Source organism: Ctenopharyngodon idella, chromosome 12 (genome assembly GCF_019924925.1).
Source record: "Ctenopharyngodon idella isolate HZGC_01 chromosome 12, HZGC01, whole genome shotgun sequence".
In the NCBI taxonomy this organism is placed as follows: Eukaryota; Metazoa; Chordata; class Actinopteri; order Cypriniformes; family Xenocyprididae; genus Ctenopharyngodon; species Ctenopharyngodon idella.
The window spans coordinates 4129555-4155842 of record NC_067231.1 but is presented as its reverse complement, the minus strand read 5'-3'; the positions used below and the strand labels follow the sequence as shown (position 1 = coordinate 4155842).

The following is a 26288-nucleotide window of genomic DNA, read 5'->3' as shown; positions in this document are numbered from 1 at the left end:
TATCAATGTAGCCTACACTCTTAAAAATAAAGGTTCCATAAGAGGATTTTCGCAGCGATGGCATTTTTGGTTCTTCTTTCCGTTTACAGTTCTTAAAGGAACCATTTTTAAAAAGAACCTTTTACTTTAAGAGTGTATTACCACTGAACCATGACTGTACCGCCGTGGTAAGGGACAGATCTGTAGCAAGAGGTGCAGTGGGGGAGTGTGTTAGGAGGGAGGGTTGATGATGATGAGGAGGAGGAGGGTGTGGGACCCGGATGCTGATGCGAGGAACCAGAACGGAGAAAATAACGCTTTTCAACGCAAATAAACCGTCAAGACAGACAAGATATCAGCGATCAGTGCGCAACGTATTAAATCAGCATCAAAAACATCAAATCCCTTCCCCAAAAGTGCACAGCGGATGCGAGCGTGCGCGGGACCGGCGGGAGAGGACACGGCGGAGAAGAGAAGGATGAGGATGCTGCGGTCCGTGCGGCAGGATGGAGCTCAACATCAGCAGCAGAGATGAAACAGATCTAGTAGATCCGCCACAGTGATGCGAAAGGAAGCAGCCAAACCTGGATCTCCTTGCAGTGACATACACGATCGGACTTGAGTTTTGGGCAGTGTTGCTACATATGAAACGGGATTAGATTTACCTGTTTGTTTAACAGTAAATGGTAAGATTCTGGTTGCTTTACCTATGATTTAGGCCTAGCATAAGTGTACTGAAGGCTTGTGTCCACTTATATATTTTACATACACTAGTAAAGAGGAGTTTCTAAACGGTGTTTGTTATGAGGTGATAGATACATCTAGAAGCACTGGTCATAAGGAGCTACTGACAGGATCTTATCAATACTGCACCTGGCTCTCTGTAATGGCATGCACTGTGAATTAAAAGTCTGAGAAGGGTGACTTTGATTGGCAAAGCTATGAATTAGGCTGCTTCTATGGACCTAACTGTATCTTTGCATTGCCATCTGTATCTTTCCACTCGTCTACATGACTCACAATACAATTCGGAGAGATTTCAGAATAATTAACAGGCCCGTGTGACTGTTGCCGAGACAGATTTTAGGGAATCCCAAGCTCAGCATGGATATATTTCCAGGTTGTTGCAGACCCCTGCAAGACTATTGTAGAAAAACTCAGCTTAGAAACAGTAGGCTGTGATAAAATTGCATGCAGTAGCAAGTTTAACAGGAGCCAGGCCGCCACTATGTCTAAGGAACTGTCAGTGACCCTGGCAGCTCAGTATGTGGGGCCGTATCGACTAGAAAAGACTCTCGGGAAGGGCCAGACAGGTAAGGAGACGTCGTTTATGAATGTTAAATTGTCTGTAGTTTCTACCGTTTTCAAAGCAGATGAATGAATTGTCTTGTGAATGTCAATAGGTCTGGTGAAGCTTGGGATTCATTGCATCACTGGTCAAAAAGTAGCCATCAAAATAGTCAACAGAGAAAAACTCTCAGAATCTGTGTTGATGAAGGTAAGGAAACAATAATAATGTACTTTTTATTGCTGTAGTTTTGTGTCACATGTGTCGCTAATAAAAATGAAATTCATATTCAAATTAAATGATAATATTATTTTAAAGGATTAGTTCACTTCGGAATTAAAATTTCCTGATAATTTACTCACCCCCATGTCACCCAAGATGTTTATGTCTTTCCTTCTTCAGTCGAAAAGAAATTAAGGTTTTTGAGGAAAACATTCCAGGATTTTTCTCCATATAGTGGACTTCAACAGTTAACAATGGGTTGAAGGTCTAAATTGCAGTTTCAGTGCAGCTTCAAAGAGCTCTACACAATCCCAGACGAGGAATAAGGGTCTTATCTAGCGAAACGATCAGTCATTTTCTAAAAAAAATAAAAATTTATATACTTTTTAACCACAAATGCTCATCTTGCACTGCTCTGCAATGCGGCACGCATAACGTAATCACGTTGGAAAGGTCACACGTGACGTAGTATTATTATCCTATAAGTATTATGTGTTACCATGGTACAGTGATGGTATCAGATACTGCATGATTACCATGTTCCAGTGTTATTTTAATATCATTGAGATACTATTATAGTTTTTATTAGTAATTTGAAATAGTTTTTCATTTTTATTTTTAGTTTAGTTAAAGTTTTAGTAATTTAGTTTTCCATTTTATTAGCTTTTTTTTCCTTTTAAAGATGTCTATATTTTTATTTTAGTTTTAGTTATTTTAGTACATCAAGCTAAACTAAATAAAAATTTGAAATGTGATGAAATATTTTTTTATATTTTTTATTTCAGTTCATGTTTATTGTATTTCAAGTAACGTTTATGGTTTTAGTTTTAGTTAATTATAATAACTCTGCCATATTCATGTACTATGGTATTTACATGTCATTCTAAGGCCAAATAACATGATATTACCATGGTACATGTATTAAAACATGGGAACACCATAAAATTTTTGGTATGTTCTTGCTTCGGAATTTGCTATATTATAAAGAAAGAGTGGCAAATATAATCTTGTCTTTTTTCATTCAACCAGGTGGAGAGAGAAATTGCTATTTTAAAACTGATTGAACATCCACACGTGTTGAAACTCCATGATGTTTATGAGAATAACAAATACCTGTGAGTAAGAACCCTTCCACGTAAATTCTTATAGGCTTCACTCTTCACTTCTGCTTGTCCTTTGTCCCTTTTTAAAACATTTATTCCACTCTTTCACTGCACATTCATGCAGGTATTTGGTATTGGAGCATGTTTCTGGTGGAGAGCTGTTTGACTATTTGGTGAAGAAGGGCAGACTGACGCCTAAAGAGGCACGAAAGTTCTTCAGACAAATCATATCTGCTTTGGACTTCTGTCATAGTCACTCCATATGGTAAGACATAAACTCATACTCACATATACAAAATTTTAAATAAAATAATATAAATAAGAACAAGAACATACAACAGGCCCTGGCGCAAAAGGCCATTTCATTTTTTTTCTCCTAATATTTTGTTAGCTGATTTAGCTCATGAAAATCATGAACATATTTTTCAGTTTTGTTGAAGGTATGTTCAAACTGTTCCCACATTGGCTGCATCACAAATGAGATTTGCTCACACTGTAGCTCAAAGATCATACTGTACTAAAAGTAATACAGGAAAATACACCATTTGCTGGTGGTTATTTTGAATAGGTTTTCAATTGTATTTGAATATGGTGACAAAAAGTATTTTCATATGGCCTTTTGCCCCAAGCTTTTTTGAACCAAAACCTTCTTTTTCATTTACTTTGTCATAGATTATGCTGCTCATTCAATATTTAATAAAATACATATATATTTTTGATCACAATATCAGGGTTATTGTCTACAACAAACTAAATAAAAATTAATAAAACTAAAATTAAAGTGCCACATTTCACTTTTTCGACTATTACCTTTCATGCGGTGTGTAAAATAGCTGTTTGTGAAGTTTTAAAGATCAAAGTGCAAGACAAATAAAGTTATTGTCTCCTAAAACAAAGAATCAATTCTGAACGGCTGAAACAGTTCATCAGCAATACAAACCTACATAACAATGTAACAAATTTGCATCATTCCAGCCTCTGATCTTCATTGGCTGGTCTACTTTGACCTGCCCTCAAACACTGTAGTTGTAGTTGAGACTGGGAGAGTTTGGTTTGTGTTGTCAACTTGTTGAGAAGATGCTGTTTTCAGCGCTGCAAATCCACTTTGCATGTACTTCAAAAGGATGAGGACTCGCACTGGAATTGATACGGAAATAAACGACACCATTGTTACTGTTCGTATCACATCAAGTGCTGAGGAAGATCTGGAGCTGAAATTCAGATATGGTAATAGGCTTTTCATTTGCGAAACACGCTGTAAGCAGTAGACCAATCACAACAGACTGGGCCATCTGACCAATCAGAGCAGAGTAGATCAAAGAAGGGGTTTAGAGAGAGACTGAATCTCCGAACGAACCGTTTTCAGACTCTTTGAGAAATGAGGTGATGTGCAATGTATATTGTGAGAAAATGAAAGTGTTTTTTGACCTTTGATGCATGTAAATCTAATGCAGGAGACCTCCAAAACAACATTAGGATCCTTTAAAATAGCATAATAGGGGCACTTTAAAGTAAAGAGAAAATATAAAAATAAAATTTGTTTTCAACATGAGCATTAAGTGAGGAGTTTGTCACTTATTTTCATATGTGGTGGTTGTAGCTCTAGTCTCGAAATTGAGCAGATATAGGCGCATGCCACTATAAAGACAAGGATGAGTGAAGTTTTGTCATGTTTTGACAAAGTATGTTTTCTGTGGAGGGTTTTTGGTGAGTAACGGGTTCAGAGCCGGTTGTCCTCTGCGCTCTTGTAGTCATAGAGACCTGAAACCAGAAAACCTTCTGCTGGATGAGAAGAACAATATCAGGATTGCAGACTTTGGCATGGCCTCACTACAGGTGGGAGACAGTCTGCTGGAGACAAGCTGTGGGTGAGTATTTTGTATGTGCTTGTGGTTTATAATGCTGTTTGCTTGCTTTATTGCACATTGTAATAATATATGCTGTGTTCCTACACAATATACAGAATTTGAACACTAAAGGCACACTTAAAAATGTCAATGTATTGATGGCAAAATATCAAAACAAATGGCTTTTTGTTTTTTAAAAAAAGACCACAAGCACACTTTAATAATAATATTTCACAAAAATGGGTTAGATGGGTTAGATTCTTAAAGATAACACAAAAGACAGATATAATGTATGAAGCAAATGTTAGAAAATGCTACTTGGTGTAATGTTTTGTTATCTAATGCGATGACATTTATACATCTTTAGTGTTGAAAAAGGTGCATTGAAACCACTGTAAAACTCACTTGTATATTAGTGTAATTGATCCATGCTGATAGATGGCAGTACAGCGTCAAACACAATGTGGTAGCGGTACTTAATGTACAAAAAGAACAATCTAACGATAGCCAAATAACTACTGAATGCACCTTTAAAAATCTAAGTATTATTGATCAGGCCTACACTGTAAAAACACTTGTTTGCTTAGCTTAGTTGCATTTTTTTGCAGAAGGACAGAACTTGATAAATGATTTTTTTCAATAATAGGCTATAAATTAATTTTATATAACCTAGGAACTAGAGAAGTAGATTTCCTCAGGAAAACTTCAAAGTTGGCTTGATAAAGCTCTGTAAGAAAAACAGCCAGTTAGCTAGCTAGGCATTGATAGCATGATTTAGCATATGCAAGGCATATAATACACTTTAGCATGGTGTTAGCATGTTTTGACATGCTACTAGTTATTGTTAATATGTTTTAGCACATTATTAGACTGTTTTAGGTTTTAGTAATTTGTAATTTAGCATGCTGCTGACATGTTTAACATGTTTCTAGTATGGTTTTTAGAAATAAAATAATTTGTTCAAAACATGTTGTTAGCATTTTTGTAGCATGTTGCTAGCATGATTGAGCATTTTGCTAACATGTTTTAACATATTGTTAACATGTTTTAAAATGTCGCTAGAACGTTTTAGCATGTTTCTAGCATGATTTAACACATTTCTGGCATGTTTCTAACATGATTTATCACATTGCTGGCATATTTTAGCACACTGAGTCAGAACAGCCTGAAAGTCTGTGCAGAATTTGGCGGGCATAGCTTAAAAAACTATTTTCTAGGCAGGGTTGCCAGATCAACGTAACAAAACTAGCACAAAAGCCCAATGACAATAACCTAAATATCAAAACTCGAAATATGCCATTCCCATTCCTAAAATACATATTTTACAGTCACTGTTATGCAAATTGATGTCTTAGCAATCATAAACACAGCTCAAAAAGTCTCCCTACCAGTGGCCCTCCTTAACAAAACTTCTAGCACAGTTTTAACATTGGTTGAATATAATATAATCCAGGACAAGCAATTCAGTCTATACAATTTATGCAATACATCAAACCTTTACAACAGTTTGAAAGTAGCCTAATTCTGCAGGAAAACAGCAGACTTGGTAGCCCTGGCTCTAGGCTGCATTCATTTTAGGAATTTGATCTCGGAAGAAGAGGCAGCATTTTGTCAAGCCAGCATTCGGCACATCTTCCTATTCCTTATTGCTCAATTATTAATTTTAATTCCATTGAAATAAATGCCGCAGAGTTTGTTGTTGTTGGTGGTGTTTTTGTAAATGAAAACATTTTAAACAATCTATACCTTCTCACACCCTTCCATACTCTGTTTTCCCAAACTATTTGCAGATCTCCTCATTATGCATGTCCAGAGGTTATCAGGGTAGGTCCATAGATCCAAAAAGTAACAGATGTTTTAATGCATCATTCTTTTTGAAGGTGTACCTTTGACCTCACTGCTGTCTTTGGCTTCTACTGTAGGGTGAGAAATATGACGGTCGACGGGCTGATGTATGGAGCTGTGGAGTCATTCTCTTCGCTCTGCTAGTGGTGAGGAAATTGCTTCGGCTTTAAGGAGAGCTTCTCGGAGAGCATTTTACTTTTCCTCACTTATCACCTATTACTCATCTTTAGCTCAAAGGCTGTTAAGCAAATAACTGAAACACTCCTTGCATGTCACTACCATCTGTCTCTATGTATGTGGATCTTCCTGTCTGCTGTCCACAGGGCGCACTGCCCTTCGACCACGATAACCTGCGGCAGCTGCTGGAGAAGGTGAAGAGTGGAGTGTTCCACATGCCCCATTTCATCCCACCCGACTGCCAGGCTCTGCTGCGGGGCATGATCGAGGTCAACCCTGAAAAAAGATTCACGGTGAGGGTGTACTGTGAACTCTGAATAAGCATACTTGTAGTTACACTTGTACATTTACTTCAATGTAGTGTTGTAGTATTTGAGACTGGTTTTGGACTCAAAACCATTTTTTTGTCATCGTCTCAGACTAAGGAGACTCAGGAATTTATCTCAAGACCGGTTAAGACTAGGCCTACAACTGAGAGGATATCACTAAATTGCCGGTGCATTGTCTGATTTTTTTGTTAACATCATTAATGTGATTGGATGTTAAACTTCCTGCTTTAAATAACTTACAAATGCTATCAATAACTTATTTCTAATTTGATTAATTAATTTCTTAGTCTTGTCTTGGTCTCAATACACACTGGTCTTAGTCTTATCTTGGTCTCAACCTCTCAAAGTCTTGATCTTGTCTTGGTGTCAACCCCTCAAAGTCTTGGTCTTGGTCTCAACATACACTGGTCTTGGTCTTTTCTTGGTCTCAACCTCTCAAAGTCTTGGTCTTGTCTTGGTCTCAACCCCTCAAAGTCTTGTTCTTGTCTTTGTCTCAACCCCTTAAAGTCTTGGTTTTGTCTTGGTCTCAACACAGACTGGTCTTGGCCTTGTCTTGGTCTCAACCCATCAAAGTCTTGGTCTTGTCTCTGTCTCAACACACACTGGTCTTTGTCTTGGTCTCAACCCCTCAAAGTCTTGATCTTGTCTTGGTCTCAACCCCTCAAAGTCTTGGTCTTGTCTTTGTCTCAACCCCTCAAAGTCTTGGTCTCAACACATATTGGTCTTGTTCTTGTCTTGGTGTCAACCCCTCACCGTCTTGGTCTTGTCTTGGTCTCAACACAGACTGGTCTTGGCCTTGTCTTGGTCTCAACCCATCAAAGTCTTGGTCTTGTCTCTGTCTCAACACACACTGGTCTTTGTCTTGGTCTCAACCCCTCAAAGTCTTGATCTTGTCTTGGTCTCAACCCCTCAAAGTCTTGGTCTTGTCTTTGTCTCAACCCCTCAAAGTCTTGATCTTGTCTTGGTCTCAACCCCTCAAAGTCTTGGTCTTGTCTTTGTCTCAACCCCTCAAAGTCTTGGTCTCAACACATATTGGTCTTGTTCTTATCTTGGTGTCAACCCCTCAAAGTCTTGGTCTTGTCTTTGTCTCAACCCCTTAAAGTTTTGGTTTTGTCTTGGTCTCAACACAGACTGGTCTTGGCCTTGTCTTGGTCTCAACCCATCAAAGTCTTGGTCTTGTCTCTGTCTCAACACACACTGGTCTTTGTCTTGGTCTCAACCCCTCAAAGTCTTGATCTTGTCTTGGTCTCAACCCCTCAAAGTCTTGGTCTTGTCTTTGTCTCAACCCCTCAAAGTCTTGGTCTCAACACATATTGGTCTTGTTCTTGTCTTGGTGTCAACCCTTCAAAGTCTTGGTCTTGTCTCTGTCTCAACACACACTGGTCTTTGTCTTGGTCTCAACCCCTCAAAGTCTTGATCTTGTCTTTATTCTCAACCCCTCAAAGTCATGGTCTTGTCTTTGTCTCAACCCCTCAAAGTCTTGTTCTTGTCTTTGTCTCAACCCCTTAAAGTCTTGGTTTTGTCTTGGTCTCAACACACACTGGTCTTGGCCTTGTCTTGGTCTCAACACACACTGGTCTTGATCTTGTCTTGGTCTCAACCTCTAAAAGTCTAGGTCTTGTCTTTGTCTCAACCCTTCAAAGTACTGGTCTTGTCTTGGTCTCAACCCCTCAAAGTCTTGTTCTTGTCTTTGTCTCAACCCCTTAAAGTCTTGGTTTTTGTCTTGGTCTCAACATACACTGGTCTTGGCCTTGTCTTGGTCTCAACCCATCAAAGTCTTGGTCTTGTCTATGTCTCAACACACACTGGTCTTTGTCTTAGTCTCGACCCCTCAATGTCTTGGTCTTGTCTTGGTCTCAACACGCACTGGTCTTGGTCTCAACCCCTCAAAGTCTCAACACGCACTGGTCTTGGGCTTGTCTTGGTCTCAACCCCTCAAGTCTTTGTCTTGTCTTGGTCTCAACACACACTGGTTTTGGTCTTGTCTTGGTCTTAACACACACTTGTCTTGGTCTTGTCTTTCTCTCAACTCCTTAAAGTCTTGGTCTTGTCTTGGTCTCAACACACACTGGTCTTGGACTTGACTTGGTCTCGGTTTAGGTGATCTTCACTACAAAACTACTCGAGTTATAGCACCATCTGCCTGTCAACAGATTTTACTAATTACACCATCTGTTGTCCTTCCCCTGCAGCTAGAGGCCATCCAGAAACATGCCTGGTATCAGTAAGTATTGATTATTTATATTATTGATTATTTATATTCTCACTCTCACTGTAGTCAAGATGTAGTTAAAGCATATTATGTATGTGTTTATGGCTGTATTTTTTGAATAGATCTCTATTTCTTTTTAAATGATTTCATCTTGTCTCTTTCACAACTGGCAAAATCGCAGATGATTTGTGCAAGCAGCTCACATTCGTATGTGTGTTTGTTTGTGTGTGATCAAGAGCTGGACGCAATGAGCCGTGTCCGGAGCAGCCGCCCCCGAGGCGTGTGTGTATGGGTCGAATCATGTCTCTGACAGAGCTGGACCCGGATGTGCTGGACAGCATGTATTCTCTAGGGTGTTTCAGGGACCGGGTTAAACTGGCCCAAGACTTGCAGTGTGAAGAGTGAGTGCAAACACCATGCACATTTTCTCCAGAAAACTACTGATTGTTAACATTTTTATTATTTATCTTGCTCCTTTCCTTAGAGATAACCAAGAGAAGATGATCTATTATCTCCTATTAGACCGTAAAGAGCGCTATCCCAGCTATGAGGATGAGGATCTTCCTCCCAGAAATGACGTCGGTTTGTGTCTTTTCCCCTGGATTGTTCATTAACACAGTTAAATGAAAGGTTAAATAAAGTAGGTATGGTTTATAGAATCCTATGTTTTTGACAGTTTAACTAATGGTCAGCATCTGTTAGTCACTGTCTCTATGGTCTACAAATTAGCATAATTTTAAGTTACAGGTATTCATGTCAAACCATAGCCACGTTTCCACTGAAATTACCTGGAACAATTTGTCCTAGGAACTTTTTCCCCACAGACCTGTTGCTGTCTGCATTTCCATCGCGTTCTAAAGTACCATGAAGATAAGTCTGGTGATGTAGGACTGCGCCTGACTTTACAGTTCCCGCTGGATTTCGTCCTCCGCATATAAGCTTAATAAAGCCTGAACCTCGTTGTCGGCCCATCGGTCGTATTTTTTAAACTCCATTGTTGATTCAAATATCTAAGCAACTCTAAACTCACTTTAAATAATGTAATTAATATCAAGAACGCAAAGTGCACACAACTTATTGGTTTTAGCATTGCTAACTTTACATTGCAGCCTATTCATCATCAAACTAAAATGCAGTCAGCTAAACATAAAAAGTTAAACAGCTCAATTTATGTTGATTTTATTTAGTGAGGGGAATGAAAAATGTTTATAGTGTTTATAATGTTTGTAAACATTTTGTTTTGGTTTACCAGTATTTGACATTATTCTGAATGTAATGATAAAATGTGACTTATGTTTTGTTTTTTTTGCTTTCAACAATGCAATTGGATCCGGTGCGACTTTTCCGAAAATTACAGTGCATTGCATTCATGGTATACATTTTATCAGTTTTCCTGGTAATCGAACCCACGGCCTTGGCGTTGCTAGCGCCATACTCTGCTGTTTGTGCTACAGGCAAACTGCAAACGTTTTGTCTTTCTATATAGACCCTCCACGGAAGCGTGTAGACTCACCCATGTTAACCCGTCACGGCCGCTGCCGGCCAGAAAGGAAGAGTCTGGAGGTGCTGAGTGTGACGGAGCAGGGCTCTCCCACACCCCCGCGCAGAGCGTTGGACACCTCCTCGCACAGCCAAAGGTACACATACAGTCATATACACGTTTAAATGCATATATGGATAAATATTGATTTAGCTCTAATGACTCTTGACCATAGATCTCGATCTGTTAGTGGAGCATCAACTGGCCTTTCTTCTAGTCCTCTGAGTAGTCCCAGGGTAAGTGTCTGCTTGCTAACCTTTTTCTATTAAAAGGATAGTTCACCAAAAATGACAATTCTATCATAATTTACTCACCTTTATATCGTTTAAAACCAGTATGAAAACAAAAGGATTTACTCAGCAGCAGCAATATTGTTTTTCCGATACATATTGATGCTTAAATATTTGCAACGTTTTCAATACTAATTTTCTGTAGACACTATCTGCGTTTACATGGACACTAATAATCTGATTGTAATCGGACTAGTAGCACAGTCGGAATAAAAAAAAGTCACGTCAATCCGAATGAATTGGCCAAATCCGATTAAAATTTCATTCAGATTGTAAGGGTGGTTTAAACCTTTTATAATCCGATCGAGAGGACATGTAAACACTTTTGATTGAAAACCGAAACTGGATAGTACTGTGCATGTGCAATGACGTATAAATGGCGTAATTTACATATGACGTGAGGAATAAGCTGTTGTTGTTGTTGAATAAAGTCTCATAAATGACTGTCGTGTCATTCTAAATTTTCATTCCACTCATCGTCTGTGAATTGGAGCAGGACAACGTCCCACTAGTCCTTGTTTCGGACTCTCATCCACAGACGGCTTGTTTTAGCCGCGGGAAGGAGTGTTTTTACAGCTTGATAAATATAAGCAGCATGTCACAAAGCTTCATGTGCTCGTCGTCTCCTAATTAGTACCCGAAATAGATAAATATTAAGTCTGCTCTTTAAAACAAAGAAAAGAAGCAATGTAGGACAATTGTATGTGAAAACAGCGGGAAACTCTGTATATTCGTGCAGTGTGTGTATGTCAAAAAATTTTAAAGGGGTGGTTGATTATAATTTCACTTTTTTAACTTTAGTTAGTGTGTAATGTTGCAGTAAGAGCATAAACAACATCTGCAAAGTTACGACGCTCAAAGTTCGTTGCAAAGGGACATATTTTCTTTTAAAGAATTCTCTGTTTAAGGACTACAACAAGCTTCTTCCTGGGTTGGTGACATCACTAACCCTAAAATTTACATAAACCCCACCCCCAAGAACACGCCACAAGGGGTGAGGCCATGTTATTGCAATACAGCAACACAAATGGAATAGCATGTCGTAAAAGCAAGATGACAACATGACAAGTTATAATGCAGTATATATTCTCTGGCTCTGTAGGATCTTACAACAGTTCCCACATGAGCAATTTATAGATTATCATGACAGAATATGCTAATCAATGACTTTAAGATATCCCACATCAGCTACATAAATTAATCAACTAACTGTTCAGTACGGAACCCCGCACATGACATGCAAGAAAAAAAATTTAATCGTGTGCACGACTTACTAATTCGTTCCCTCGATTTACTAAATCGTGCACACGTTTTAGTTAATGGAGGGAACGAAATAGTAAATCGTGCGCACGTTTTAGTAAATCGAGAAAACAAATTAATAAATCGTGCGCACGATTTAGCTTACTATTTTTTTCCTGCATGTCATGTCCGGTGCTCCGTAGTTCAGAAACTTCCTGTTGCATTCTACATGTCATTTCTTCTTGAGTCTCTCCATCATTGTCCGACTCCGGTTTGAACATAAAAGGCTGAACAGTTTCTGACATTTTAAGTGAGTCTGCGTGAGGTAATCGGAGCTGCTAACACTGCTAACATGAGCTCTTGAAACTCCACCCTCTTTTTGAGAGCAGCAGCTCATTTGCATTTAAAGGGACACACACAAAACTGAGCTTTTTTGCTCACCCTCAAAAAGTACAAATTTAACATGCTATAAAAAATGATCTGTGGGGTATTTTGAGCTAAAACTTCACATACACACTCTGGGGACATCAGAGACTTATTTTACATCTTGTAAAAGTGGCATTATATGACCCCTTTAAGCTTGTGACATATCAACCCAATCACTTTATTTAGAGTTTCATCAATCGAAATGAATTAATTCCAATTTTTAAAAAAAAGGTGTCCATGTAAACATAGCTACTCTCTCTTCTCTCCGACAGTGAGGTGACATACTGCAGTGTGTATTTGAATTAAAAAAGTATATAGTTTGTAGCGCTGTGTGTTTAAGATCAAAGCACAGCACTATATTCTTACATGCAAGCAGCTAAAATACAGTGTTTTTTAGCATCTCAGAGGAACTCGATTCACAATAAATGCAGCAAACTCCATCTCTGCATGTTTAATGTGCATTTGGGAATGCAACGTGGCAGTTATGATTTTTCACAATCGCATAATCTCCAACATTTTTGTGGATAGATAATTGCAGCATTTCACTAGATTTGTAATGAGATGCTTTTGTAAACCTGTTGTCACACAAATGTAAAAGGCTTCCTGAAAGTTTTCCGCCAAAATAAAAGCCTGAGGGTTCATTAGTTAACATAAAACAACTAAAGCATATATTAATCTTAGTTAATGCTAATTTAATCATTTACTAATGCATTACAATCCAATGTTGTATCTGTTAATATTATTTAATGGACCCGAGCTAACATTAACAATGAACAGTTGTATTTTTGATGCATTATTCAACTAATGGGACCTTATTTTAAAGTTTAAATTTACACATTCAGTTTTTTACATGTTTGGATGAACTATGCATTGAGTTAGATTTTTCCAAAAGGGTTACTTATATCTTTATGACACAAGTTGAATATTTAGCCATTTTATCATTCACATTTTCTGGACTGAGTTAATCTGAACATGCACATCAGTCAGCCTTAGACACACACACACACACACACACACACACACACGTCCCTATACACCATCACTGTGCACTAAACCGTATCACCTGCCATTGCTCATTTTCACTCTATTTCTCTCTCCATCTGCCACGACCTTCACTCCTCCACCCCGCTTCTTCTACTACTCATCCCATCAGAGCCCTGTCTTTACCTTCAGCGAGCCAGAGGTAGTTGCCGCCACCAAAGCGGGAAGCGGCAGCACCGCCGCTCGTCCCAATCGATCGCATGAACCCAAAACGCAGACGCTTCCATCTAAAAATGCACCTGAACGCCCCCACCTCCAGTCCATGAAGTCCCTCCCCCTGCCCGCCTCCACTTCCCGCTCTCCCTCCCCTTCTCCCCTCTTGTCACCCATTCCCCGTTTCCTCTTCTTTCCTTCTCCATCTGCAGTGCTGAAGTCGGTGACTAAAAGCTTGTATCCCATGTCTCAGGTCACCCCTCAGGGCTCTCCCCTGCCAACCCCCCTGGGTACCCCTGTGCATCACCCCCACCCCCCCACCGCTACCCCACCCTCCTCCTCCTCTTCCTCTTCTTCCTCCCGAGCCGAGGGAGGAAATGTGGGCGTGGGCTCACTCTCCTTGACCCCACCCTCTAGTCCAGGGGGAGGCGGTGGCATGGCGGCCAGTAGCTCCGCCCACTGGAGGACACGCCTCAACTCATTGAAGAACAACCTGTTGGGGTCGCCGCGGTTCCACCGCCGCAAGCTGCAGGGTGGGTGCTGCTATCGCTTCTTTTTTAGTATTTAATCAAGTAGAGTTGGGGTTTTCAAACTTTTTGGTGCCATGGACCCCTAAAGATCCATTTCTGGTGATAAATATAAATACTATCTGAAATATATTTACCTTCTATTAAGTTGACACTGTATCTTTTTTCCACCTATTTTTAGAGTACTTTTAGATGTATACACTTAAAAGGTTAGTTCACCTAAAAATTTTGTCATTTATTACTCACCCTCGTGTCGTTCCACATCCGTAAGACCTTCGTTCATCCTCGGAACACAAATGAAGATGTTTTTAATGAAATCTGAGAGCTTTCAGTCCTTCCTTAGAGATCCAATGGAACTACCACTTTCAAGGTCGAGAAAGGTAGGAAAGACATCATTGAAGTACTCCATGTGACTGCGTTTGTGTTCACGCGAGAGCTGACACTGTTGCGTGAACACGCTTTGGATATTATTATTTTGTAATAATAAAATTGATTTCATAAAATTGAGGTTAAACCACATGGATTATTTTAATGATGTCTTTCCTACCTTTCTGGGGTTTGAAAGTGGTAGTTGCATTGGATATATGGATGGACAGAAACCTCTCAGATTTCATTTGTGTTCCGAAGATGAACGAAGGCCTTACGGATGTGGAACGACATGAGGGTGAGTAATTAATTAATGACAGAATTTTCATTTTTGGGTGAACTAACCCTTTAAAGAAAAACATAAAAGTATATGAAGAATAAAATATTTGATTAATCGTGATTAATCTCATTATTTCTGAGCTTAGAAACCAGAATGAATCAGTAAAAGTCAAATAATAGTTTTATTTATTTACCTACTTACTTACTTACCCAAATGAAATTAATTTTCTTTGAACTTGTATTGAACTTTTCTGCAGACCCCCTTGCAGCCAGTTTTAATATCATTAACTAATATCATTTTCATTTCTTTAAATAAAATAAACATTAACTTCAATAAAATACAATTTTAAAAAACGAGTGCTGTCAGATCGATTAATCGTATCTCACATAGAAGTTTATAAATATATAATATATATGTGTGTGTATATATATATACACCGATTAGGCATAACATATGACCACTGACACTGATTATCTCTTCATCACGGCACCTGTTAGTGGGTGGATATATTAGGCAGCAAATGAACATTTTGTCCTCAAAGTTAATGTGTTAGAAGCAGGAAAAATGGGCAAGCGTAAAGATTTGAGCGAGTTTGACACGAGCCAAATTGTGATGGCTAGACGACTGGGTCAGAGCATTTCCAAAACTGCAGCTCTTGTGGGGTGTTCCCGGTCTGCAGTGGTCAGTATCTATCAGAAGTGTCCAAGGAAGGAGCAGTGGTGAACCGGCGACAGGGTCATGGGTGGTCAAATTGCTCAAGAAGTTAATGCTGGTTCTGATAGAAAGGTGTCAGAATACACAGTGCATCAGTTTGTTGCGTATGGGGCTGCATAGCCGCAGACCAATCAGGGTGCCCATGCTGACCCCTGTCCACCGCTGAAAGCGCCAACAGTGGGCATGTGAGCATCAGAACTGTACCACGGAGCAATGGAAGAAGGTGGCCTGGTCTGATGAATCACGTTTTCTTTCACATCATGTGGATGGCCGGGTGCCTGTGCGTCGCTTACCTGGGGAACACATGGCACCAGGATGCACTATGGGAAGAAGGCAAGCCGGCAGAGGCAGTGTGATTCTTTGGGCAATATTCTGCTGGGAAACCTTGGGTCCTGCCATCCATGTGGATGTTACTTTGACACGTACCACCTACCTAAGCATTGTTGCAGACCATGTACACCCTTTGATGGAAACGGTATTCCCTGGTGGCTGTGGCCTCTTTCAGCAGAATAATGCGTCCTGTCACAAAGCAAAAATGGTTCAGGAATAGTTTGAGGAGCAGGACAACGAGTTTGAAGTGTTGACTTGGCCTCCAAATTCCCCAGATCTCAATCCAATCGAGCATCTGTGGGATGTGCTGAACAAACAAGTCTGATCCATGGATGCCCCACCTCTTAACTTACAGGACTTAAAGGATCTGCTGCTAACATCTTAGTGCCAGATACCACAGCACACCTTCAGAGGTCTAGTGGAGTCCATGCCTCGACGGGTCAGGGCTGTTTTGGCAGCAAAAGGGGGACTAACACAATATTAGGAAGGTGGTCATAATATTATGCCTGATCGGTGTGTGTGTGTGTGTATATATATATATACACACACACACATACAAACACACATATATTTTATATGCAATTAAATAGATTAACCGTGTTTAATCGATTTGACTGCAAACATTCATTTATTTTATGTCAGCTAGTTGCCAGGGCAACATTTCTCTTTTTTTTTTTAGTTTAAGTTGAAGTACTGAAATAACTAAAACTAATAAATAAAATTAATAATAATACTAATAAAAATGACAAAAACACAAATAAAAAAAATTAAACAGAAAATATAATAATATAATTCAAATAATCAAATTCAATTCATTTCTAATAATCTAATTCAAAATATTAACAAAAACTAAAATAGTATATCAATGATAATAAAATAACACTGCTTGCGGCCCTCTGGGGGTGCCTGGATCTCAGTTTGAAAACTCCTGAAATATAAAACTGTCAAATAATGAGATTTAGTCAGTGTCAGGTTGTATTCAGGTTGTGTTTCATTCTTACTCTTGCCCTTCCCAATAGTGCCAACCTCAGAGGACATGTCCAGTTTGACACCAGAATCCAGCCCAGAGTAAGAAACATTTGCCATGTATGATGCCAAGAGGTCTGTCAAAGAATCATCTGGAAAGCACTGCATTCCATTTTAAAGGGTTTACTGTATATTGTACAATTTTATGTTACATTAATTTATTCCCAGAGGTCCACTTATAATGTTAGGAAAAGTTATTTTTGCTCCAAAAAACAGCAATAATTTAGGTTTTGGCTGTTTTTTCTTTATAAAATTCAATTCCCATACATTCTAAATAAGAAATATTGCAAAAAATCAATTTCTAACAATCTAACATTTGACAGGGAACGTTTTAGTGACATCCTGCAGGTCCTAAAAATGAAATGTTCCAGATGTCAGCACTCACATTTTGAATAGATATCAAGGCAACTTGTGTTATTGAGAGAAATATATTGACAATAGTGATCTATAGTTTATAATTCTTCAGTGTGCTGCATCAATGCAATGAGTCTTTTAGCTTTTCCAAGTGTCTGTCTGTCTGTGTTTGTGTTCCAACAGGCTGGCTAAAAGGTCCTGGTTTGGGAATTTCATCAGTTTGGAAAAAGAAGAGCAGATTTTTGTGGTCATCAGAGACAAACCTCTTAGTTCCATTAAAGCTGATATCGTTCATGCCTTCCTCTCTGTGAGTCTACCACCTGATTTGTGCTTTTTTGTCGACGGATTAAACATTTAATAAAATGTATTACATGATATGATGATTAATCAGATTAATCTAAATCAATCACATACACACTAGCATTCAAAAGTTTGAGGGTCTGTAATTTTTTGAAAGACGTCTCTTATGCTAACCAAGGATGCATTTATTTGATAAAAAATAAAGTACAAACAATAAAGCTGTGAAATATTACAATTTAAAATAACTCTTTTATAATTTATGCCTGTGATCAAAGTTGAATTTTCAGCATCATCACTCCAATTTTCAGTCACACGATCCTTTAGAAATCATTCTAATATGCTGATTTGCTGCTCAAGAAACATTTCTTATTATCAGTCTTGAAAACAGCATGATTTTCTTTCTTCTGCTGAACACAAAAGAAGATATTTTGAAGAATGTTGGTAACCAAACAGTTGATGGACCCCGTTGACTTCAATAGTATTTTTTTTATACAATGGAAGTCAATGGGGACCATCAATTGTTTGGTTACATTATTGTGACAAACAAAAGCATTGAACAGTACCCAAAAAAATAAAAAATACCATCTATAAAATATTATTTTCTTTTACAAAAATAACAAATATTTTTCAGTTTGTCACACTTTGTTGTGCTATGTAGACAAAGCAACAGCAGACCAAAAATGCAAGTGTATTTTGTAATTAAGCCCCCCAAAAATGCAACTTGTTTTAAAAAACAATCCCAAAATCACGCATAATAGGTGAACATGACAATCTTCAAATGAGAACAGTGATGATATACACACAGAAATTGCACCTGGCTGTAAGGAACAGTTTTTTCTTTCTCTCTTGCTTTTGTCTTCAGATTCCCTCCCTCAGTCACAGCGTGATCTCTCAGACAAGTTTCCGAGCAGAGTATAAGACTTCTGGAGGTCCGTCTGTCTTCCAGAAGCCTGTCAAATTCCAGGTAGACATCTCCTTCTCTGAGGGGGAAAGAGAGCGGGAGCGGGAGAGAGAGAGGGATGGACAGAAGGATTTTGGAATTTACAGTGTAACTTTTAGCCTCATATCAGGTAAGAACTGCTTTTTCATAAATGATTCATTGTCATGATTTATTTTCTTACTTCCATTAAAGTGTATCAGAACATTTAATTTGTAGTACAGAAACAAAACATGAGATCAAATAGTGTTTAAATCACTCAGTTTTAGATAATAACATCAATTTACAACATTTACATTAGACTAAACAACACTCAAACCCATAGAGGAGATTTCAGAGGTCTACTACACACCGGTGACGTTATATGAGTATATGTGTGTGAATTTGCATTTTTAGGTCCAAGTCGCAGATTTAGAAGAGTTGTTGAAACGATTCAAGCCCAGTTGCTCGGTGCTCATGATCAGCCCATGGCGCAAACTCTTTCAGGTAAGAACGGAAGCATATCATGAATTATTCCAGCCTGTTTCCACTCCTCCGTAGCATTTTTTTGCCCTATGCCAGATGAGAAGAACGGTCGCCCTCCAAGAACACCAACCAGACAAAACTCCCGGCGCTCAGAGGGCGGAGGCGATCGCTGTGAATGGGTGGAGCGCGGCGAGGCCGGGGTTTTACTCCAGCGCAGGGGGTCGGGAAAAGAAAGAACCCGCCTGCTTTCCTCCAGTGGAACACAATCACAGCCCTGAACGAGAAATATTGTGAATAATCAGCTATCCATCAAGATATGATGAGCCATGATATGAGACAAAACTACTTTTTCTTTTCCCCTTCTCACCTCAGAACAGCATGATGGTAAAATGTGTTTTTAAAGGAGCTTTTTGAAAGCCTAATGAAACCAAATACTGATACACGAACAGTGCAAGAACATGGGATGCAATGAAGCAAGAATCATCTCCACTGAACAATAACTCAACATACAGTTCTGGGATCCGAGGAACACCTCTGAAATTGGATTAATTTGTCATCCTGGACAATGCTTTGATTTATGCTGTATTTTCTCTCATGTGATTTGGATGTAATGTGCAAGCTTGAGTCTTTAGAGTTTATAATGACATTCATAAAAGGTTCCGGTTGTGGGTAGCACACCATCTGTTCCTTACAGTCCTGCTATCTGTTTCAGCAATCGAGTAATTAGAGCAACAGAGATCTTAGTCCAATTAGTCTGAATTTTTATCCTCCAAATCATGTTTTTTTAAAAAGAATATTTAGAGATCCAGATCCAAAAGCTATCAGCACCAAGAGTCTGCTCAGTCATATGCAATAAAAATCAATAAGCTACAAAAGATTCAGTTTAACAAAGCTGCACACGCTGAATCTTTTAAAACATGATTACCTCCTTGAGCGGACAGACTCATGATGATTCTATGACCGTAAATAGTACCGTTGCTCACCAGCCCTTTGTCATTATCTATAGACAACTTCATTTTCACTCTCCACAGAAATGCTGCATGCTAAATAACATCAACCCTCACAGCAAGCTTCACCCCTAATGACTAAATGTGATTGTAAAACAATTCTGCGTGCATTTACACATCTAAATCTGGCCTCGATTCACCCTTTTGGCAGCTCAAACATACGAGAGAGCGTCTGACTAATGGAGGATTCCCGTGACTGTTGTCTCCAACAAGAGTTCAACTATAAAGTTTCCCTTTTAAAGGGAACGGGAAACTCTCCAAAATGCGAAAAGGACGTTCATTCCAATTCTCTGTTGCTGCAAGACTTTTGGTTGAAGCCAACCAAGTGAATGTCGTTGACTATTTTACTAATGAATTTTGATTTATCAAAAATAATTCGTTTGTATATTATTCTAGGGATTGAAAAAGAGTGGCCATTAGGTGTACATATCTGTGTTTATGAAAGAATGGAATGTTTGGGGTATTAAAAATACATATTTTGGGAGAATACAATAATTATCTGCACTCTTAAAAATAAAGATTCCAAAAGACAGTGATACCATAAAAAAAAACTTTCAATGAAGTGCCCCTATTATGCTTTTTCGAATATCACCTTTTATGAGTTGTGAAATATAGCTGGTTGTAAATGTAAAAGGTCTGCAAATTCGGGGACCTATAATGCCCCTTTTCACAAGATGTAATATAAGTCTCTGGTTTCCCCAGAATGTGTCTGTGAAGTTTCAGCTCAAAATACCCCACAGATCATTTATTATAGCTTGTCAAATTTGCCCCTGTTTGGGTGTGTGTCTCTTTAAATGCAAATGAGCTGCTGCTCCCAGCCCACTTTCCAAAAGAGGGCGGAGCTTTAACAGCTCGCACTTCAGATGCTCAACAACAACAAAACAGGAGAATTTCACGCAGCCAAAATGAGGATTGTCAGTAACGGTGTTCAGCCTTACATTGTTCAAACCGGAGTCGGACACTGAGACTCAGGAAGAAGTTACAACTTTTAGAATGCAACTGGACATTTCTGAATGGATATTGGATAAATTAATGTAGCTGCTGTGGAGTGGATTCAACTCATCGACTAGCATGTGTCGTCATGTTAATCTTTTGAGCAAATCCAGCGTTAAATTGACCCTCGTTTCTAAAGCAGTCCGGCGTAAAATGACGGCACGGCAACAACACTCTACTACAACAACTCTTCCTCTTCTCTAAAGCAGCCCAACATGGCCTCACCCCCTTTGTTGCGTGTTCTTGGGGGCAGGGTTTATGTAAATTTTAGGGTTGGTGATATCACTAACCCAGGAAGAAGCTCGTTGTAGTCCCCACCAGCCGTTTGTTGTAGTCCTTTAACAGCGAATTCTTTAAAAGAAAATATCTATCTTTGCAACGAACTTTGAGCGTTGTAACTTTGCAGATGTTGTTTATGCTCTAACTGAAACATTACACTAACTAAAGTTAAAAAAGTGAAATCATAATCAACCATCCCTTTAAGGATAAAAGTGCACGACAAATAAAGTTATTGTATCCTAAAAGAAAGAATCGATTCTGAATTCCTGAAATGAGTCTGCAATTCCAGTCTCACTGTTACAAATCAACATAACAATGTAACAAATTTGCTTAATGTCAGCCTATTGTTTTCATTGGCTGCTCACAAACAACATCTACCTTGACCGACCCTCAAACATTGTAGTTGTAGCTGAGACTGGAAGAGTTTGTTTTGTGTTGTCAACATGTTGAGAAGATGCTGTTTTCAGCGCTGCTAATCCACTTTGCCGCATTTCAAAAGGATGAGGACTCACGGTGGAATTTATACGGAAAAACTGACGCCATTGCTACTGTTCGTATCACTGTGTATCAAACGCTGAAGAAGCCTCCGGAGATATGGTAATGGGCGTTTAGGTTCTGACACGCACTGTAAACGGTAGACCAATCACAACAGACTGGGCCGTCTGACCAATTAGAGAAGAGTAGGAGGTGTTTAAAGAGGCTAACAAACTGTTTTCAGACTCTTTGAGAAATAAGGTGATGTGCAATGTATATTATGAAATATTTACTAGTGTTTTTTGACCTTGAATGCATGTAAAACTGTTATAAGAGACCTCCAACCTTTAAAAGGGCATAATAGGGGCACTTTAAAATAACAATTAGTGTGAAGCACATTTTAATAATCTGATTTTTTCCCCCAATGTAAAGTACCTTTTAAGTTTCCATGGCTGTTAAAGGTTCTTCATGGAACTATTTATTTTTAAGAGTGTATGGCAAAGGTCACTTTGTGAAGGAAAAAGGAAACATGCTTTTGACTCATATCCTAAACACATTTTGGATTTAAAACTATTAATTATTGGTTCTGTCGCCAGCTCTTTTTTCGCAAGAAATATTTTCGAACAGATTTCCTGAACCCTCCCCCTCATCTGTCATTCAAACAGATAGGCCCACCCCAAATTCACATCAATGTTTGACTCAAATTTGTTTTATCATGCAAAATTCCCATACATATTAAGCCGGGATAGAAGTATTTTAAATTTCCCTCTAAAAATACACACTTCACCTTTAAGAAGAAAGCAGAATTGCAGAAAGGACCTGAATTTGAATCCCTTTGCACAGTATTACCGTAATGACAGCAAACGAAAGACTTCCTCTGGACATTATCTGATGTGGGAGATATGCTGTACCTTACATACCTAAAGAGAAAATTGAATAACGAATGGTATCCGAAACAAAATAAGCCATTGTCTAGGCCACGGACCTTGCTCGCACCATCTCACGAGATATGTACATTCACATCAATTTGTCTCTAATTATGATTATGATACAGTATAAAATATGAAATTGATCTCTTTGTACAGCACTGCTTTGTCATCGGGCTTCCGTGCAGCGGTTATGCAACTGATCCAGCATAATATATCTGAAAGAGGGACCTCTATGACACTCTCTCTCTGTATAAATGGCTTTTCTGCTCAACAATTGTCATGAATCCTGTAAATGTGATCCTGCAGAGTTTTGTGTGTCTGTCTGTGTCAGTTCACTAATATGTTCCATTTTTTACTTGCATAATTATTTATTTATTATATGGGCATCAGTTGGAACTAAACTGTTCATTATATCTATCATGTGACAGATGTACCATCATATCATATTTATAATATGCATATAGTTAGGGCCGTCGCTAGCAGGTCGAAAGGTGGTGACAATTCTAGGAATAACAACAAGAAAAAATGACTTAGGAACAGCATTGCCAACACAATATTGATTTTTTTTACCATGTTAAATCTTGCCAGGTTTCATTAACTAATTTCTGTGGTTATGTATGTATGCGTGCAATGTCTTTCCAACCCCTCAACAGGATTTTAAATATATCAGTGAATATATGTTGACATCTCATTGACTATGAGTGAATGAATTATAGTGTTGCATCTGGAAGTTTGTGCAGTGTTTGTTCACAATGCACACAGGTTAACCATATGGTTATGGGTGAGTGCTCTGCATGTCAGACCACAATGTTCTTTGTATATCTGCTTTGAAAGTAAATGTGTGTGTATGGACGTGCAGTTGGAATGCATTATGCTATTGTGCATATGTGTGTGTGTGTATGTGTGTGTGTGTGGGAGAGAGAGAGGGAATTAAAATGGATACAGGATGGTCTACGTAATCAGTTTGATAGGCATCAATAAAAATAACCAACAAAGCCACATCTTTGTGTTTTTACTCATCCGCTTACAATGAAAAAAGTGAAGCAAACTGTTGAGGAGGATTAACTAGAAGTGTTGATATAAAATACATTACACAATTGCCATTAATTTCATGATTTTAGAACTGTGCATTCTTCAATATTGGTTGAGGGATAAGGTTAAATGGAATATATATATATATAAAAACTCTGAACATTTCCCTTGGCTAACATAATATATTAAATAGGCCTATTCATTGTGTAGTACCGACAGACGTTTTGTTTTTACATTTATTTGCATACTAAATTGGCCCTTAAATAGACCTTCATTCTTAGTCGGCTCTACGGTGCAAAATATCGTTGTTTTTGTGTGCTAAAGTGAGTCTTGTTTTGGCATTTCATTCACACAGAACCTGCTTTGCAATCGCTGCTATTTCCTTCAGTAAATGCAAATCTATTTTTTTTAATTACTCAAAGCCCTAATGGAGATTTTACCCGTGAGCCATTTACTCTGGTATGTATTTTATGTGCATCTTAATTAGATAAACGTAAATTAAATGCCCAAGAGGGGATTAGAGGGCTTTCTTTTCCACGTTCTTTCGCCTTTCATCAAGCTGACAGCTATTGCTGTATTCTTCGGTCACCGCTGGATGTCAGTGAAGCTGCCTGCTGTGGTCATTAGAGCGCCTCCCAGCGGTGAAAGTGAGATTTGCATTCCTCGCATATTTAAATTGAATTTATAAGGCAACAATAACCTAAACTTGTCAGCTAGACTTGTAGTGCCTCTGTGTGTTTTCCAAATAAACCGAAGATTCTGGACACAATTTCAAATAATTTCTACCAAGCACATCTACAGAGGCTACAATTACTGTACTTCTGGCAATAACGGTTGTGTATTTTATACACAAAAAATATCCTCAGCTAAGATACATAGTTGGAGATTATTATTATATTGCTAAAAATCCATCCATTAATGGCTAGTTTCTAACACAATCCAGCAAAATAGCATAGAGGCCTGTTCCCTCAACACCAAGGCTGTGTGTCAAAACTTAATAAGCTGTCTACCTAGACAGCAGCTTTGCTTATCCTTGGTCTGTGCAGTATTTTGGGGCACCACAGGCAGATGATGCCCCAAAATGATGCTGACACATGAATCTATGATGCCCAAAAGTGCCCAAAAGTTTGAGCCTAAATCTACACTGAAGAATGTTACTGTATAGTTATAATACAACTTATTAGTTCTGAAGGACATAATCAGAATTAGGCTGATAAAGAGCTTAAAGTCACCATGAAATCAAAATTGACAAATCTTTTTTATGGAATATTGTAGTTTTTATTATAAATTGTAATTATATTATAATAAAAATTTAAATTAAATTATATTAATAATATCTGTGCACATCATATTTTTAATCCATGGAGATGTGTCTTGTAATCTTTAATTAAAATATCTTCCCTTCCTTCTTACAGCGACATCTCTTCTGACGCGTTTACGGCGCAAGGGCGGGGCAACCTGTCACTCACATGAGATCGACCAATAGCAAACCACAACCATCCAATCAATTCAGTCAAATGGCTTCTCGAACAAAAAAAAAAAAATGTAGGGCGGGAATTGATTTTGTCCATTGGGAATTGACTGGATTGTTGTCATTTGCCATTGCTGTGATCTAATGCGAGTGACAGATTGTACCGCCCTCGCGCCACTAAACGCGTCATCAGAGAGGAAAAGAGGGCTGCATCCAAAATCATATACTTCCCTACTATATAGTAGCCAAAAAACAGTATGTGACAAAAGAAGTATCTCCAAATTCACAGTACACAGTAAAATTACCCAGATGACCTAAAACATCTGGCGAGATTCTGAAGTGTGCATACGACGGACACTTTACTATCCCATGAGGCCACGGGAGAGGATTTGTGAATGGCAGTGAAGCGACGCAACTGACGCTGGTAGGTCACGATAATAACATGGTGAATGTAGTACGTCTTGATAACATTCATTCTAATCTACACACATTCATACTATAACAGAACATACTTTTTTAGCAGGCGTGAAGTAATTACTTATTCAAAATAAGTACCTACTCAGGACGCAGCCGAGATGTCGCTGCAAGAGAGAGGTTGTTATTATTCGGGAGAGATGACTTAAAAAAATAATGATGTGCACAGATAAATTATTTATAATAAATACGGCAATATTGCATAAAAAAAAAAACAAGAATTATCAATTTTGTAAATCACCCATGAAATCAAAATTAACAATTCTTCTTTTTTTTATGTAATATTGCAGTATTTATTATAAATTATTTAGCCTAACATGAGCACATTATTATTATTTTTATGAATTCATGTTTAAAGGTCAGAACAGCAATAAATAGCTCAACTGCACATTTTCGCTGTGTAGTAAAAAGCTCTATTATTACAAGGCCTACAGTTATTTATTACAGAGTGGGGTAGCGGGCTGATATGTAAACATATGCTAAATGATTGGTCCCCGTTCACGGTCACTGTCAAAGGTGTGTGGGGGGTCGTGAGGGGCGCATTTAACACGAAGCCCACCACAACGAATCTTCAATGCTCTTTTCACGTGAAGGCCAGACATCCCTGAACGTGCATCTGGGAAATGCGAATGTCTCCCC

At 38.5% G+C, this 26288-nt stretch overlaps 1 protein-coding gene across 5 annotated transcripts; it reads left to right on the top strand.

Moving 5' to 3' along the window:
* The first annotated feature begins 56 nt into the window (after window positions 1–56).
* Window positions 57–23671, top strand: brsk1a (BR serine/threonine kinase 1a). Of its 5 annotated transcripts, XM_051915300.1 has the most exons (20): window positions 59–1292; window positions 1383–1477; window positions 2519–2604; window positions 2717–2857; window positions 4344–4460; window positions 6230–6263; window positions 6362–6430; window positions 6608–6754; window positions 8983–9014; window positions 9239–9403; window positions 9487–9584; window positions 10360–10374; window positions 10489–10639; window positions 10718–10778; window positions 13651–14224; window positions 16928–16976; window positions 17472–17595; window positions 18451–18658; window positions 18922–19011; window positions 19087–23671. In XM_051915300.1, the coding sequence occupies exons 1-20, from the start codon at window positions 1208–1210 to the stop codon at window positions 19266–19268; spliced, it is 2523 nt and encodes an 840-aa protein (XP_051771260.1). In that variant the 5' UTR covers window positions 59–1207; the 3' UTR covers window positions 19269–23671. The 5 variants fall into 5 exon arrangements, with proteins under 5 accessions (XP_051771259.1, XP_051771261.1, XP_051771260.1 ...); XM_051915299.1 differs by having other exon boundaries at window positions 57–1292; window positions 10360–10639; XM_051915301.1 differs by lacking the exon at window positions 10360–10374 and having other exon boundaries at window positions 58–1292.
* The last annotated feature ends 2617 nt before the right edge of the window (window positions 23672–26288 follow it).

Bases quoted from the DNA above. Each gene is read 5' to 3' on its own strand.
- brsk1a (XM_051915299.1), top strand. From the start codon at position 1,208: ATGTCTAAGGAACTGTCAGTGACCCTGGCAGCTCAGTATGTGGGGCCG. The intron at 6,264-6,361 runs GTAGGTCCATAG...CTTCTACTGTAG, and splicing joins CATGTCCAGAGGTTATCAGG to GGTGAGAAATATGACGGTCG. The intron at 6,755-8,982 runs GTGAGGGTGTAC...CTTCCCCTGCAG, and splicing joins ACCCTGAAAAAAGATTCACG to CTAGAGGCCATCCAGAAACA.